Genomic DNA, 15144 nt, shown 5'->3' on the forward strand with positions numbered 1-15144 from the left:
TATTGTAATGAGCAGTCATTCTTCTTGGTTTACACTTACAGTACATTTGCTGCGGCAACCATCTTCATCATTTTATTAGAAAAAGTATTCGTAGTAAGACCTCATGTCCAACACAGAGGACATTCAGTTTCTTAAAATGACTGTATATTACCAAAAAACACCTCAAACTATACTGAGTAAAAAACCTTCAACCTTTAAAATCACATAAATTGTACCCATACAACATGCCGGTCGCTATGACAACCATTTAGGGAAGGTATATCTTGGATTTCATCGTCATTGGACGACCCCCATCAAATCACATATGACCAAAAAGCCCAGCTGTCCTCTCCACTGCTTTGAGTCTTCTATTCTTGTGTTTTGCATTTGAAATAGAAAATGAAAAAACACATTTTGCACACTGAAGTTGACATTTTATTGACCAAATTATTATTCTTTAAAAGTATCACTGAATGATTATTATTCATTCATTCATTCATTCTCTACCGCTTATCCTCATTCCTTTTTGATAATAGTCAAAATTACTATTGAAAAAAATGAAAATTTATTTTAAAAAGCTGTTCAGTTTTAAGTTGGGAAATGTGCTGATTTCCTTCCCTACACAATAAACACCGTGTTAACCAGTCAAAATGAAGGAATAAAACCCACATGGCAGATGTGTGTTTCTTCACTGTATTTCTGCATATTTAAAATGAAAAGAGGAGCTTAAGAAAAGCAAGATACAGCAGCTCGCACAACTTTTGCATTCATCCCAGTGAGTCACGTGCAATATCCGTAATGTTTCCTTCATCTTGTGTTATAAGGTTGTACACGGAAGGAGGAAAATGTCACATAAAAACAGCCAGAAAAAGCTGAGAGTTGAACAATTGTGGACCAGTCGGAGAGAAAAGAGAAGCCGCAGAGGAAAAAGTGCTTTTAGATGACGACAAACCTTTTTTTTGGTTTTTGGTTGAGCTCATTGGACAAATAAAGTTGTAACTGAATTAATAGTCATATCTACAGTAAGAACAATACACATACACACACACACATATCAACAGGCAGACTTCCAAACACACACACATTTACTTTTTACATGTTTTTAGTAGTGTTCTTCATTACTGTGTCCATGGTGATCGAATGTACACAACAGAAGGCCATGGGCTCCTCATGCCGTCGCCATGACGGTTATGGAGAAGAAGGAGGTGGAGGAGCAGGTGAGGCTTAAAAGTGTCAGATCAATAATGTTAATTGGGATGGAGAAAGATGTGGGGAGGCAGAAGGGGGGGGGGGATGAAACTGAAGGCAGTCCGTTTCCACAGGTTGGGTATCATGTCTCAGGAAGCTGGTTGATGTCAGTCAGGTTGGTGTCGTTGAGGATTAATCGGATTCGATCCAACGAGTCGGCCTGCCGTATTCGCTCCAGCTGGACCTGAGGACGTGGACGGCGGCAATGAGCATCCATTTGAACGTACAGCAGGGTTTACGTCCATTCAATATATGACTTGTTACCTGAAGAGTCTGAGAAAGCTTCACAAAGTCCTTCTGAACTTGCTCGCTGACATCCAGCTCCGTTTGCAAGCGCTGGGCTTTGTCCTTCTCTTCCAACACCTGACTCTCTAGTGCACCCTATAGTTCTCACACACACACACACACACACACACACACACACACACACATACACAGCTTTAGCTTTACATTCAACATGATCATGTGATCTCCAAAATGCCTGCATAACTCACGGGGGGAAGAAAAAAATAGAGTAGTCACGACAGTGCATGATATGCTGCGGTGCCTACAATATTTTTGGATGATAATAATACATGCTACCAAATTTCAGGGCAAAATGTGGACCAAGATGGAGGGGTCATATGATTTCATATGAATCTGCAACAATCAGCAAAATGAGCCTTTTCTTCTGTAGAACAGTCACGATGGTGCATGATATGCTGTGAGGCCTTCAATATTTTCTATACTACACCTTTTGGGATTTCAAGCCAAAATCTAGAGCAGGGGTGTCAAACTCATTTCGCATCGTGGGCCACATACGGCCTAGGGAGATGTCAAGTGGGCCGGACCATTAAAATTATACCATACTCTGCTATAAATAACCAAAATATCATGTCTTTCCTTTGTTTTGGTGTAAAGAAGCACATTAGGAACATTAGGAAAATATTGAAATTTAATGAACTATCCTTTTACAAAACATTTTATGAAACACCTCATATTTCCTTAGACAAATGTGCAATTTACTTTTATCATTCACAAATATGCATTGCAACTGATCCCACTGATTGTACAAAGGCACAAAACTTTAATTGGTACTGAAAAATCTAGTAATGCACTTTAAGATTAAATGAGACTTTTAAAGAAAGGGATTTTTAAACCACTTACACATACGCATATAAAATCTAAATGTAATCCCTGCGTACACCTTACAAACTAAGGGGAGTGATTTTAAATGTGTAATGAAGAAATGAAGCTGCTGACTAACATTAAAGTGCACATTTTTTAAATCACCACAGTAAGGATTCATCTTCACAGAGCTGTATTCTTTCAATGCAAACAGTAAGCCGTCATATTTTTCGCTGTGATGAGTCTCGTAGTGGCGTCGAATATTATATTCCTTCAATACCGAAACTTGTTGCAAACACACCAAGCACAAAGGTTTTCCGTGCATCTCTGTAAATAAATAGGACGTGGTCCATTTTTCTTTGAAAATTCTACACTCCTTATCTACTTTTCTCTGTTTGGATAACGACATTTTGGCTAATGAGGGTGTAGCGGAGAGGTAGAGACCAAGGTATTAACAACGTCGTAACAAACAGCAGATGGCGCATTGATACCGTCTGCTGTTTTCAGTCTGTCTCAGTGATGCGGCTTGTCTTCTACTCTGATGGAAAGAGTGCGCCCCTTCGCAGATAATCCATGAATTGCAGCAAATTAAAAATATTAATTCCATGTCTTTTATGCATTTTTTCCACTTTCAAATTATCCTGCGGGCCTGATCGAACCTCCTTGGGGGCCGGTTCCGGCCCGCGGGCCGTATGTTTGACACCCCTGATCTAGAGGCACAATGTCACATGATCTGTAACATGATCTCCATGACTAAGCATCCTGTAGCAACAACAGTCACGAGAGTGCATGATATGCTGCAATATTTCTGTAATACCAAAAAAGTGCCAAAAGAGGAACGGTGATGGTGGTCACACTATCGCCAACATTTGCAACAATCTGCAAAAATAAGCTTTCCTTCTTTCTTTGCAGTATGGTGCTAGAACAGTGCGTGATATGCTGCCATGTCTTCAATATGTCTCCAACGTTAAACAAAACTAATACACTTATTATGATTTTGAACCTAAATTTGCAAAAATAAATTTTTTTTGTGTCATTTGCAGCTTGCAGTATGGCGTTGGAAGAGTCATGACGCATGTGGCAATGCTTTCAATATTAAGTTTTAATGAAGGGCATATAGCTTTCGTCTCCTATATTTGATTGTTGTGTTGCGTTAAGCACATAGAGGTTAATACTTGTACTCAATCTGACCTTGGCTGCGCTCAACTCTTTAAGCTGCTGCTCCAGACTCGTCTTCAAGGCCTGGATGCTCTCCAGTGTCTCCGTCTTCTCTGCTAACCTGCTCTGCAACTACACAGAAAAACAACACCGTATTGTAGGTACACCTAAACTATTCAAAGAAATACATTAATTAAAAAGAAACAATTTACAAAATGAAAGCGTGAGAATATATACAGTGGTGTGAAAAAATGTTTGTCCCTGCCTGATTTTTATTTTTTTTTTTTTGCATGTATGTCACACTTAAATGGTTCAGATCATCAAATAAATGCAAATATTAGTAATGGTAATGGTTTTATTTCATTTGAACATGCATCAGATTACAATTGAGTGCATCCCAAAATCAGTTCCCAGTTCCACATGTCCAAAAAGAGTAGGAAGAAGCAAAGCTTATTAAATCCTACCCCTCCATCTGGTACTTTTACAATCACTAACTGTTACATTTGTTCACTTCCTGCTTTCCTAATATAGTTTAAGATTTTTTAAATTTGATGTTTGTTTTTCTTTCTTTTTTTTTTTCTTATGGTTTTTTATTTTAGTGATAGGTGGTATGAGCATCCAATGCCATAATGGGTACCATAGTGCGTGTCAATATAGTGATATATATAGCACATCATGACTGGTTCAAGACTCTTCATCCTTGTATTTAGCAAACATCAACTGCTTGTATTGTTTCTTGAATTGGCTCATCGTTGTGCATTGTTTGATTTCCTTACTCAATCCATTCCATAGTTTGATTCCACATACTGAAATGCTATGGCTAGCATAACGTAGTCCTAGCATAGAAGTGTTTCAAATGTACTTCTTCCCTCAAATCATATTTCTCCTCTCTTGTAGAGAAGTATTGGATGACATTTTTAGCTAATTGCTTATTTTTAGCCTTATGCATTATTTTAGCTGTTTGAAGATGAACTATATCAGCAAGTTGAAGTATTTGTCATTTTAGAAATAAGGAGTTAGTATGTTCTCTGTAGGCGGCATTATGAATTATCCTTACTGACCTTTTTTGCAGTACATTTAGCGAGTGAAGATTGCTTTTATAGTTATTAGCCCATATTTCTACACAATATGTAAGATATGGTAGAACCAGAGAGCAATAAAGAGTGTGGAGTGATTTCTGATTGAGAACAAATTTTGCTTTGTTCAATATTGAAATATTTCTGTCCACCTTATGTTGTATATTTGTAATATGAGGTTTCCAGCTCATATTTTCATCTAATGTGATCCCCAGAAATGTATTTTCATTCACCCTTTCAATGTCTACACCATCTATTTGTATTTGCTGGTGCGTGTCTTTTCTGTTGTTACCAAATAGCACGATTTTAGTTTTACTTAGGTTCAAGGACAATCTATTACCATCAAACCATCTTTTTAGTGCGACCATTTCTTCTCTGACCTTTTTAATGATTTTGTCTGTACTCCCTCCGGAACAAAAAGCATTATTAGTCAATGACAACACAACTGAACACAAAATGCAATTTTTAAAATGACCCCCTAGTTAAAACAGAACTTAAATGAGATTGAGATCTATCGGTCTGGAAAGGTTAAAATGCTCTTTCTATAGCTTTGGGACTCCAGCCAACCACAGTGAGAGGCATTATCCACAAATGGCGAAAACATTTAACAGTGGTGAATAGGGTTGGGCATCATTTGAATTTGAATGATTCAGGTTCAGATTCCTTGTTTCAATTCCGGTTCCGGTTCCAACGATTCTCGATTTCGATGCTTTAAGAGTAAGGGTCATAATGAGAATTATTTTGGTATGAAATGTGAAACTTCTCTGTGAATTGTTTGATACAAAAATTTTAAAGGGTTATTTTCAGCCAGCATATAAACCATTCAGCTGGAATATATTGCTATGAAGTTAATTTCTACAGGAGTACACTTTCCGCAATGTCAAGGTCACAAAATATTTTTCATCTTTGGAAAAATATGTTTACTTTTGAAAAGCTAATGAAAAAGCAAATATGACCAATAGTGCGCTAAAATAAATAAAAGCAGTAACACGGTCATCAAAAATCAAAAAAGCTCTGTCACCCCATCAGTAACATTTCTCCTCCGGAGTGGTGGAGCACCGTCTTGAGCCCACCACCGAGCACTTTTCCTTAAACTGCAACCCTCCCCGGTATTCACTCATGCATGCAATTATGTAATACATTTTGCTAGGGAGAGAAGGATGATGTCCATGCTAACATTTCAGGAAAATAATCCCTTGTGGCTACTTTTTGGAGAGATAACCTTTTTGGAAGCACCCTGTAGAGTAAAAGCCATCTACTAAATGTTATTTCAGCCTGGACACTTGACATACCTGCTCCTTCTCTGCCTTTATCCGCTCCAGCTCTGTCTTCAAACTGGAGAAGGACGCTGCAGGAAGAAGAGACATGGGGTCATGGACACATCAAAGCCAAAATACTGCTCCTGGACTGATTGGGTGGATTCATCCGTGAATAATGCAACAAAGGGTGAAACAAACATTTGGAATAAACTGCATGTGAGGCGTTACATTACACAAGATTGCATTTAATGTGAGTAAGCCAACTAAAAAAAAAGTAAGTGCACATCATTAACTATACTTTAGACCAGGGGTGCTCATTAAGTCGATCGCGATCTACCGGTCGATCGCGGAGGTGGTACTGGTCGATCGCTGGATGATCGCGGCGTGACATTAAAAAAATATCATCGCAGCATCAATGCCGTCACTTGATTGATATACAGGGCAGCCATTCAGATGACAACTGAATGTTGCCCTTCGGGCGACCAATCAAATCAAACAACGTCTCTAAGTGCAGCAGAACTTACGATGTCAGCCTATCATCCATCCCCGTTACTTGATTGACATACAGGACAACCAGTCAGATGACAACTGAATTTTGACCTTTAGGTCACCGCTCATGCGTAAACAACGATGCAAAGTGCTAAGCTAGTCGGCGAATTGCGAGATTTTAAGCCCTCGCTAAAGTTTATGGTCACTAAAATGAGTGAAGGAGCTGGACCAAGTAAAAAGGCAAAAACTGGACCAAGTAAAAAGGCAAAAAACATATCACTTCCATACGGATATGGAATATTATACGGATATTATGATACGGATATTATCCATGACTGATAAACATTTGGAAGTGTGCTTGAGGCTGGCTATCAGCAGCTACTGTCCGGACTATGCATCCCTGGCTGGTTCAATTCAGTGCAAGTCATCAAAGTAAACTCAGGTAATTACAAAAAATGTTAATAGTTAATTATGTGTGTTTTGCAATATTGGCTCATTTGGTTATGTAAGGTATCAGTATCATCAACATACATTGTACGTACAAATAATCCTCAATACATTTGAAAATAAATAGATGTTTTGCATTTTTGTAGTGGGTAGATCATTTTGACTCGGTCATTTTAAAAGTAGCTCGCATGCTGAAAAAGTGTGAGCACCCCTGCTTTAGACTGTGAAGTTCATGAGTGTGTTTTAGAGCACACGCCTGCAGCATGAACACACATATAAACAGTACATACACAAGCAGGGAAAAAGTGGATGTTGTCATACCTTCCAAGATGTCTGTATGACAACAGAGGAGAAACAAAAAGCAGAAACAGAAGGATGTAAACATATCTGGAGAACTTCATAATACAAATGCAGGGTGGATTCGACCCTACGTGGGTGTGAAAGGTTTCCTATCTGAAGTAATTTCCCACTTGCGTCATCGGTCACTCACCGATCTCCTCCTTGCAGCCCTCGATCTCCAGCTGCAGCGTGTCCTCCAGGTTCTCCTTGAGGCACTGCTCCGCCTGGATCTGCTCTTTGAGAAAGAGGATTTCCGCCTTCAGCTTCTCCTCCATGTGGTCTGCAGACGTCCGCAGCGCCACCGTGTCCTCACGCAGCTCTGACACTTTGGCCTGGAGCTCCTGAGGAGGGACCAAAACCTATTTGTATATCATACATGATATCGTATCATGTAACAGGGCATTACCAGCCCAAGAGGATTCAGTTCAAAACTTGGACGCGACGACTACCGTCATTTCCAGTGTATAGAGAAAAACAGATGTGTACATACAGTCATGGAAAAATGATTAGTTTCTTCAGTTTATCCATCCATTTAAATGCCTGGTACATTTGTTTGGACAGATATTCATTCATTCATTTTCTACCGCTTTTTCCCCACGAGGGTCGCGGGGGTGCTGGAGCCTATCCCAGCTGTCTTCGGGCGAGAGGCGGGGTACACCCTGGACTGGTCGCCAGCCAATCACAAGGCACATATAGACAAACAACCATTCACACTCACATTCATACCTATGGACAATTTGGAGTCGCCAATTAACCTAGCATGTTTTTGGAATGTGGGAGGAAACCGGAGTACCCGGAGAAAACCCACGCATGCACGGGGAGAACATGCTGTTTGGACAGATATAATGATCATAATTAAAATAGCTCATAGGAGTTCAAGGGATTATATCTAGCAACTTCCATGGTTTTCCTGATAAAAACCATGAATAACTATAGCCAAAAAAGTCAACTTATGAGCTATGTTTACGTACAGTTTATGTTGTTATGTTTATGTTTACGGTGAGCAACAACAAGCATTGTTGGATTCGGATTATTCAATAAACACCATAATTATACCGCCGAGACTGGAAGACCTCTTACACTGAATGAAAACAAAAAGGTAAGGGAACGTATTGGAATTTGTCGACACATGCCTGCATCTGCGGGGATACACAAAGACGACCCAGGCGACCCATGGTACTATACGTCAATAAATACAAACACATATACAACAAACCATATCAACCAAAACATAAAATGGCGTGTTGATAGTTTCTAGCTATTCATCTAACACTGACTGCCAAAAAGTAGACAACCTGATGTAGATGCATTCTTCTTCTTCTACATTTTGTTTAGGTCAGCCATTTTGCCTGATCCTCCAGTAAAAAAAAAAAAAAACATTAAACAGATTAGTTAGAGAGTTAGAAAAATGGTATGCTTTTAGTAAATGTTACCTGTAGGCCTACTCTGAAATTATTGAAACATTTAACTCTGTAAGCTTTTTACATATTTGTGGAAAATGAAAAGAAAATGCAGTCAACGTCAACAAAAAAAAGCCCATCAGCGTTCACATTTCTCACTAGCGTTTATGCCTGTATGAACTGTATGTCATCAACAACCATTCTATTGAGGCATTCATTCATTTTCTGAATAATTTCCTGTTTATTTGTTTCATAGATGCTCTGATATTTTGATGAAGGATTCTTTCATATAGTCTCCATCTGTGAATGCCTTGCCCCTCCTTCCCATCTCATATGCAGCCCAGTGTTGCCAACTTGGCCATGATCTCGCTAAATCTGGGGACTTTCCAAAACCACTTGATGGCTTATTTTCTCAAATGCGACAAGTGACAACTCTAAGGACAAATACCGACATCCTTGGCAGATACTTCTGGTAGATGTAAAAATGAAAGCACATGTTGTTCTGCAGTTGCTGCTAAAATGTCCGCCCCACCTCGCGGCAACTACACCATCAGCCCCTACCGGAGTCACCACCTTGGCGATTTGTATGACGGGCACGGAGCACAACCCGGTAGTCCCAATCTTTCATTATGGAAAACACACATGGAGATACACATGGGCTGTCAGACAAGGAACTGTGCAAAATGTCTGTCTGGGATCCTTACAGCATGGAGCAGAAAAAACATTATCAACCGGTTTCGAAAGGCTAGACTACTTCCAAATGAAGAGGACGCAGAGAGCAACAAAAAAGACAAAGAGAGACAGATGACATGTGTAATGAAGGAATTCTGACGTTCACGTTTTAGTTGCCAAGAGGAAGGCAATGAATGACTTTTCTGGTAGGGTACAGGTATCCATGTTACATGCACTATTCGGCTCTGTTTAAGTAACCATGTACTGTTCTGCATGGTTTAAAGAGCCGTGTTGCACCACTCTTTGACATACACTGTTAGGAAAAAATACAATTTTATCAAAAGTAAAGAAAAAAACACCTGTATTTTTGTACCAGGCATTAAAATGAACACATATGTGCAGCTTCTACAACAGAATTTTTTTTCTCACAATTTTTGGGAAGTCTTAGAACACAACCCCCGTGAATAGCGGGGATGTCAATACAATAAATACACCCATTTTGTATTGAATATGTGACATCACCTTACGTAACTTTCACACTAAAAGCACTAAAAGGCAGCTCACATTGCAATCGTAGGCGCTCTATAGTGTGCCAGTGCAGCTGTGATATAAAGGTGCAGCTTGTTCATCCGCCAACGTGTTGAGAATGGAACAGGAGCATCCCAGGTGCACCACCTACCATGTTTGATAGTGCAGGAAGTGTGGGAGTGTGTATGTGTGAGCTACTGTGGAAAAAAAACAAAGCAAAAAAATCTCTTCCTGTGTAAAGCTAAGCTAGATTTCTAAAAATATGTGATGCAAAAGCATCCAAACATACTTGCACAGTGCTGGGCATGATGAAGTCCTCTTGCAGCTCCGTGTGGAGACGGTGTTTTCCTTGCAGGCTCTCGTTGTCCCTCTGTAGTCGACTCAGCTCGTCTGCCACTTGCTCCCTCGACTGCACCAGCACAGCCTAAAACAAACACAGCAAGCAAAACATGGAACCGCCTCTCAATGGGATGCTGAACAACAAGAAACCAGCTGGTAGCCACAGCACAGCTTATATAGTATAGTATATAGTATAGATTCACTATCAACACACACATTGGGGTCTATTTACTGTAGCTGAAAACAAATGTGAGCAAGATAACTGTGTCTTGGCTACCTTCAAGCATGGTGGCAGTGCACAAGTGCTGCCGGGCAGTTGTGGTTCATTCAGGGGAAACATGAATGCCAACCTGAATGAGAACACGCATCCTCTCCCTTTGGAAACTGATTTAACATATTAAGGAGCCCAAACACAAAATGACAAGTGTCTTGCTGAGGAAGATGAAGGTGAAGTATGTCTACGCCACACCTAAACCCAACTGAGCACCTGTTGGGCATCCTCGAGCAGAATGAAGAAAGAAAGGTGAGTAATAATAAATAAGTACATAATAAAGTATTCATTCATTCATTCATTTTCTACCGCTTTTCCTCACGAGGGTCGCGGGGGTGCTGGAGCCTATCCCAGCTGTCTTCGGGCGTAAGGCGGGGTACACCCTGGACTGGTCAACAGCCAATCACAGGGCACATATAGACAAACAACCATTCACACTCACATTCATACCTATGGACAATTTGGAGTGGCCAATTAACCTAGCATGTTTTTGGAATGTGGGAGGAAACCGGAGAAAACCCACGCATGCACGGGGAGAACATGCAAACTCCACACAGAGATGCCCGAGGGTGGGATTGAACCCTGGTCTCCTAGCTGTGAGGTCTGCGCGCTAACCCCTAGACCACCGTGCCGCCCATAATAAAGTAGTAAAGTAATAATAATAGTAAAGTAATAATAAATGTTATTTGTATAGCGCGTTTCAAAATACTCAAAGACGCTCTACAGTGAAGAAAAATAGAGTTGAGTAAAAACAGAGTAAAAGATGCAATAAAATACAACATTCATTCAGAGCTAAAAACAAGGCTAAAAGCGGGGCACAGTAAAGTAAATCATGGAGGTGTGGAACCTGCAGCTCTGCTCTCTCCCAATGCCCAAGAGGATAAAAGCAGATAGATAGGTAACAATGGTGCTCCCCTACATGTTCTGTGAGGTGAACTCATTGTGCTGCAGTTACTTAGGAAATGGCTGTGTGTTGCTAGCAAATCTATATCGCTAAAGAAAATGTACAATTTACTACAGTGTATCCATGTTTATACTGTTGTCCCTTGGCAAATGCGTGCTGATTCACTTTTGGCAGAGACTGAATCTAGCAGGTTGGCATAATATTTAATTATAAGGGAATATGCTGCTCACCATCTGTTCCTGGGTGTTCCTCTTAGCTTCACTGAAGGCCTCTTGTAGCGTGCCCAGCAGTGTCTCAGACTCCTGGACTCTTTGTATGAGGGTGGACACCTGTCACACAGCCCCAAAAAACCTGTCCTTACTTTAGAAACGATCACTGCTTTACAAGATTTGTTGTGTCCAAACCTTAGCCGAAGTTTCCTCGTTTCCCACCTTGACCGAATCTTCCAGGTTCTGTTTCTCGGTCATCGTCCTCTCCAGCTGGTCATTGGCCTGACGCAGCATTGCCTGCAGTTTCTTCACCTGCAGACGAGCGTTAAAATGAGCAGCCAAGAACTGACGCAAGCATTTGAAGCAGTAGGAACAACAGATGAGACCTGATCTCGTGTCTCGGCCTCTTGCCCCTGGAGGACCTGTAGCTGCTTCTCGTAGTTGGAGCACATGTCGCATCGACGGCCCAACTTCCTGCCGGCGTTCTTGACCTGATGGTAGCATGACGACACAAAGAACATAGGGGGCCACGTTTGATGCCAGTACCGTTACACAGCAGTAAATACCCTAATAAACGGGGCAGCACCGCTCAGGCGGTAGAGTGGTTGTCTCCCAATCTGAATGTTGTGGGTTTGATTCTCCGTCTTCCTGTGATCATGTCAAAGCGTCCTTGAGCAAGATACTGAACCCCCAGTTGCTCGTGATGCTCCGTCATCAGTAGGTAAATGTGCTAACTGTGTCAAAGTGCTTTCAATGCCTTGGTGCCTCGCTCCTACCACTTTAATTCAACAGCTTATTTAACAGCCATTTCCATGGTTTTCTTAATAAAAACCTAAATTCCTTAAGTACTTACATCAATAGCTATGGCATTGTACTGACAAAACATTATAGTCTGAATGACTATAATGACTATGAATCTACCTTTAGTTGTACCAGGCATTAAAATGAACAAGAAACTGAAGAAACAGGGGTGATCCAATCATTTTTCCCATTACTGTATATCATTTCTAAAGGGGACCTGTTCTGACCTTTTTCTGACCTATAAATGGAGTTGATGCCAAAGTTTCACATAATGAGGTTTGTGCATTTGGAAGTGAGTGCTGAAAGAAGTTTGGGATGGCTCGCTCGGCATCAAAGAGCTTTTTCTAACATTGTCACAGTGAGCCGGACTTCCTTATATGGGCGTTCCCGGGGACAAGCTATAGGCTTGCCCTCCCCCTGCTCTGTTGTTTGTTTTCACCGCGTTAGCACGGATCGCAGGTTTGAACGTGCCTAAATAGGTAAACATGGAGTCAGGGGTCTCTAGCCAGTAGCTCATAAGCTATCAGTATCTCCTAAGCACTTTGAAGTAGCTCACGGCTAATGGCGTCCAGGAAATATATGTTGTGGCAAACATGGAGTTGTAAATTCCTGATTCCCGACAAACTGTTGCTAAAACCTGATGCATTTCCAATGTTACTTGGTCACGTTGAAGAGTCAGAAGCAATTAACTAACAATTCAGTTTATCAGTGTCCTAACTGACCCCGCCTCTCACACCCCCTGCAACCCTCGTGAGGAAAAAGCGGTAGAAAATGAATGAATGAATGAGTGAGTGTCCTAACTGTTTATTTTGTGTAAGTAAGCAGTTGTCGGTGTAGCATTATAAAGTGTGCAAAGATGCTCCATCTTACCCGCATGGATGCAAATTACAAGTTCTCTGATTTCTGGAGTTGCTAATAGCCTTTCCCACCACAATCGTTGTGTCTACTTGAGTTTTTTTTAAAACAAGGATAGTCCTGCAAATAAAAATTAATGGCAAAATGTACACTACCGATGTTGTGCCAAGATTGTCTGCACTCAATAAACATGGACCTAGGTTACCACTCAAGTTCATACACAGTAAGTCAGGGGTCTCCAGCCTGTAGCTCATAAGCTACCAGTTTCCCTGTACCACTTTTCCAGTAGCTCCCCATAGGGTGTATTCATTTATTATCAACTCCTATAGTGACAAAATTAGACAGTAAGGTTTGGCAATAGTCGTATTGCCCAGCAATAATAGGCAGACCGTTTTGGAAATCCAAGGAAATACAGCTAGAATAGGTGAAGATTCTGGAAGATCTAAGATCTAGCGTTCTGTGTGGATTATTATTATGTGTAGCTGCTCTATAGGAGTCCACAACTCAATACAAAGGGCCAAAAATTAGCATAAGTGGTCCCATCCATCCATTTTCTGTACCATTTATCCTCACAAGGGCATGCTGGAGCCTATCCCAGCTGTCTTCGGGCGAAAGGCAGGGTACACCCTGGACTGGTCATAATAGGTCCCCTTTAATTATTATTATACTGTATATAGTAATTTATTTTAATATATTATTTAAATTGTCATATTTGGGGGGGGGGGGGGTTATATATAATGATATTAAATATTGTACAACAAAAGGCCTCCACTCAAATTAACTGTTTACCTCTAATAAATGTCTGCCAATGCTTGCATTGTACACACAAGCACATGGCCACTATTTCAGGAATTATTGCACAGAATAATAAATTATTATTATACAGAAATAAACTGTACAACATCTACTACTACTATACTATTAAAAATGATCATTTATAGAAAAAAAGCCTTCCACTAATAAATGCCGAGTACACACTGCAGTTGAGTAAATAAAAGCACATGAACACTATTTGTGAAATTACTGTGTGCAGTATATAAAATATTTAGCTAGCTAAATTCTGCATACCGCAATGCCTACCTCTTGTTGCAGCAGGTTCCATTCACTATCACTGACCAGGCGGTAGCCTGAAGGAGGTAAATAAGCAGAGTCGGGGGCTTGTGAGATGCTGGACAGCAACGACGCCGTCTCCTCCTGCTCAGGGGTCATGGCTTTAATGGCCTTCTCCTGGTCTTTTGTCAGCAGAAAGTGGCTGGCCGTGAGCTTTATGGAGCTGATGGACAAGGTCTCGCCAAAACTACTGTCTGCGACACTGCTGTCAGCCCCCACTAAGGGCCCAAAGTCCGACTCGTCCAAGTGGCTGGCTGACTTGGCCTTGTGGTTCTGACCACCCAGACCTTGCTGGCCGGATAGTGAGGAACCGAGGCTGTCGGTCGACTGGACTCTCCGCAGGTTGTCCTTGTAAGGGTCGGCCAGGCTGCCTGCCACCACGTCAGCATCCAGGGAGTGCATGGAGCCGTGGGCGCTGTGGTTAGTTGGCGGCTAAGAGGAGAAGAAAGAAAAGAAATCTCGATGAAGTAGTAACTACTTAAGTGTTTATTGCATTATTAGCGTCATGATATTAGCCAATAGCATTATAAATACATTGGAAAATGTATAATTAAGTCATGTGATTGGTATCGGACGATTTCAGTCCTGGATGATCAGTATATCAATCGGCAGCCTGATCGCATCCCTAGTGAACATAATTAAGCACGTGTTTTTGCTACGACAGTGTTTTATTTTTATGATTTATAGCATTATATTACATTCTAAAGGTTTCATGATGGTGACACTGTGGATAGATTACAGGATTTCTATTTCCATTCATTCTAAGGGTAAGGACTTGACATGAGAAAGACATATTCCATATTTCTATTTGCCAGTCATTGCTAGTAGAATGCTAGGACTATAATACGCAGAAGGTCAACAGTGAAGGTACTATCACGTTACTCAAAGGGAACGTAGCACAATGTCAGATGATAATGGTCCTGTATCCGATTACGCAATGCCCACCCCCTACC

The 15144-nt window shown here is 40.9% G+C and overlaps 1 protein-coding gene across 1 annotated transcript in view; it reads right to left on the bottom strand.

Moving 5' to 3' along the window:
- Window positions 1–238: 238 nt before the first annotated feature.
- rabep1 (rabaptin, RAB GTPase binding effector protein 1) overlaps window positions 239–15144 on the bottom strand; it is a 27333-nt gene continuing 12427 nt past the window's right edge. Inside the window, exons 8-18 of the mRNA XM_058086244.1 lie at window position 15144; window positions 14162–14623; window positions 11812–11916; window positions 11621–11737; window positions 11447–11545; window positions 9992–10126; window positions 7254–7443; window positions 5861–5916; window positions 3526–3624; window positions 1492–1608; window positions 239–1411 (exon numbers count right to left, since the gene is read on the bottom strand). The exon at window position 15144 is cut by the window's right edge and continues 110 nt beyond it. Coding sequence (XP_057942227.1) covers window positions 1310–1411; window positions 1492–1608; window positions 3526–3624; window positions 5861–5916; window positions 7254–7443; window positions 9992–10126; window positions 11447–11545; window positions 11621–11737; window positions 11812–11916; window positions 14162–14623; window position 15144 — 1483 coding nt within the window. The 3' untranslated portion in view covers window positions 239–1309. The remainder of the gene's footprint in view (window positions 1412–1491; window positions 1609–3525; window positions 3625–5860; window positions 5917–7253; window positions 7444–9991; window positions 10127–11446; window positions 11546–11620; window positions 11738–11811; window positions 11917–14161; window positions 14624–15143) is intronic.

Source organism: Doryrhamphus excisus, chromosome 11 (genome assembly GCF_030265055.1).
Source record: "Doryrhamphus excisus isolate RoL2022-K1 chromosome 11, RoL_Dexc_1.0, whole genome shotgun sequence".
Lineage (NCBI taxonomy): Eukaryota > Metazoa > Chordata > Actinopteri > Syngnathiformes > Syngnathidae > Doryrhamphus > Doryrhamphus excisus.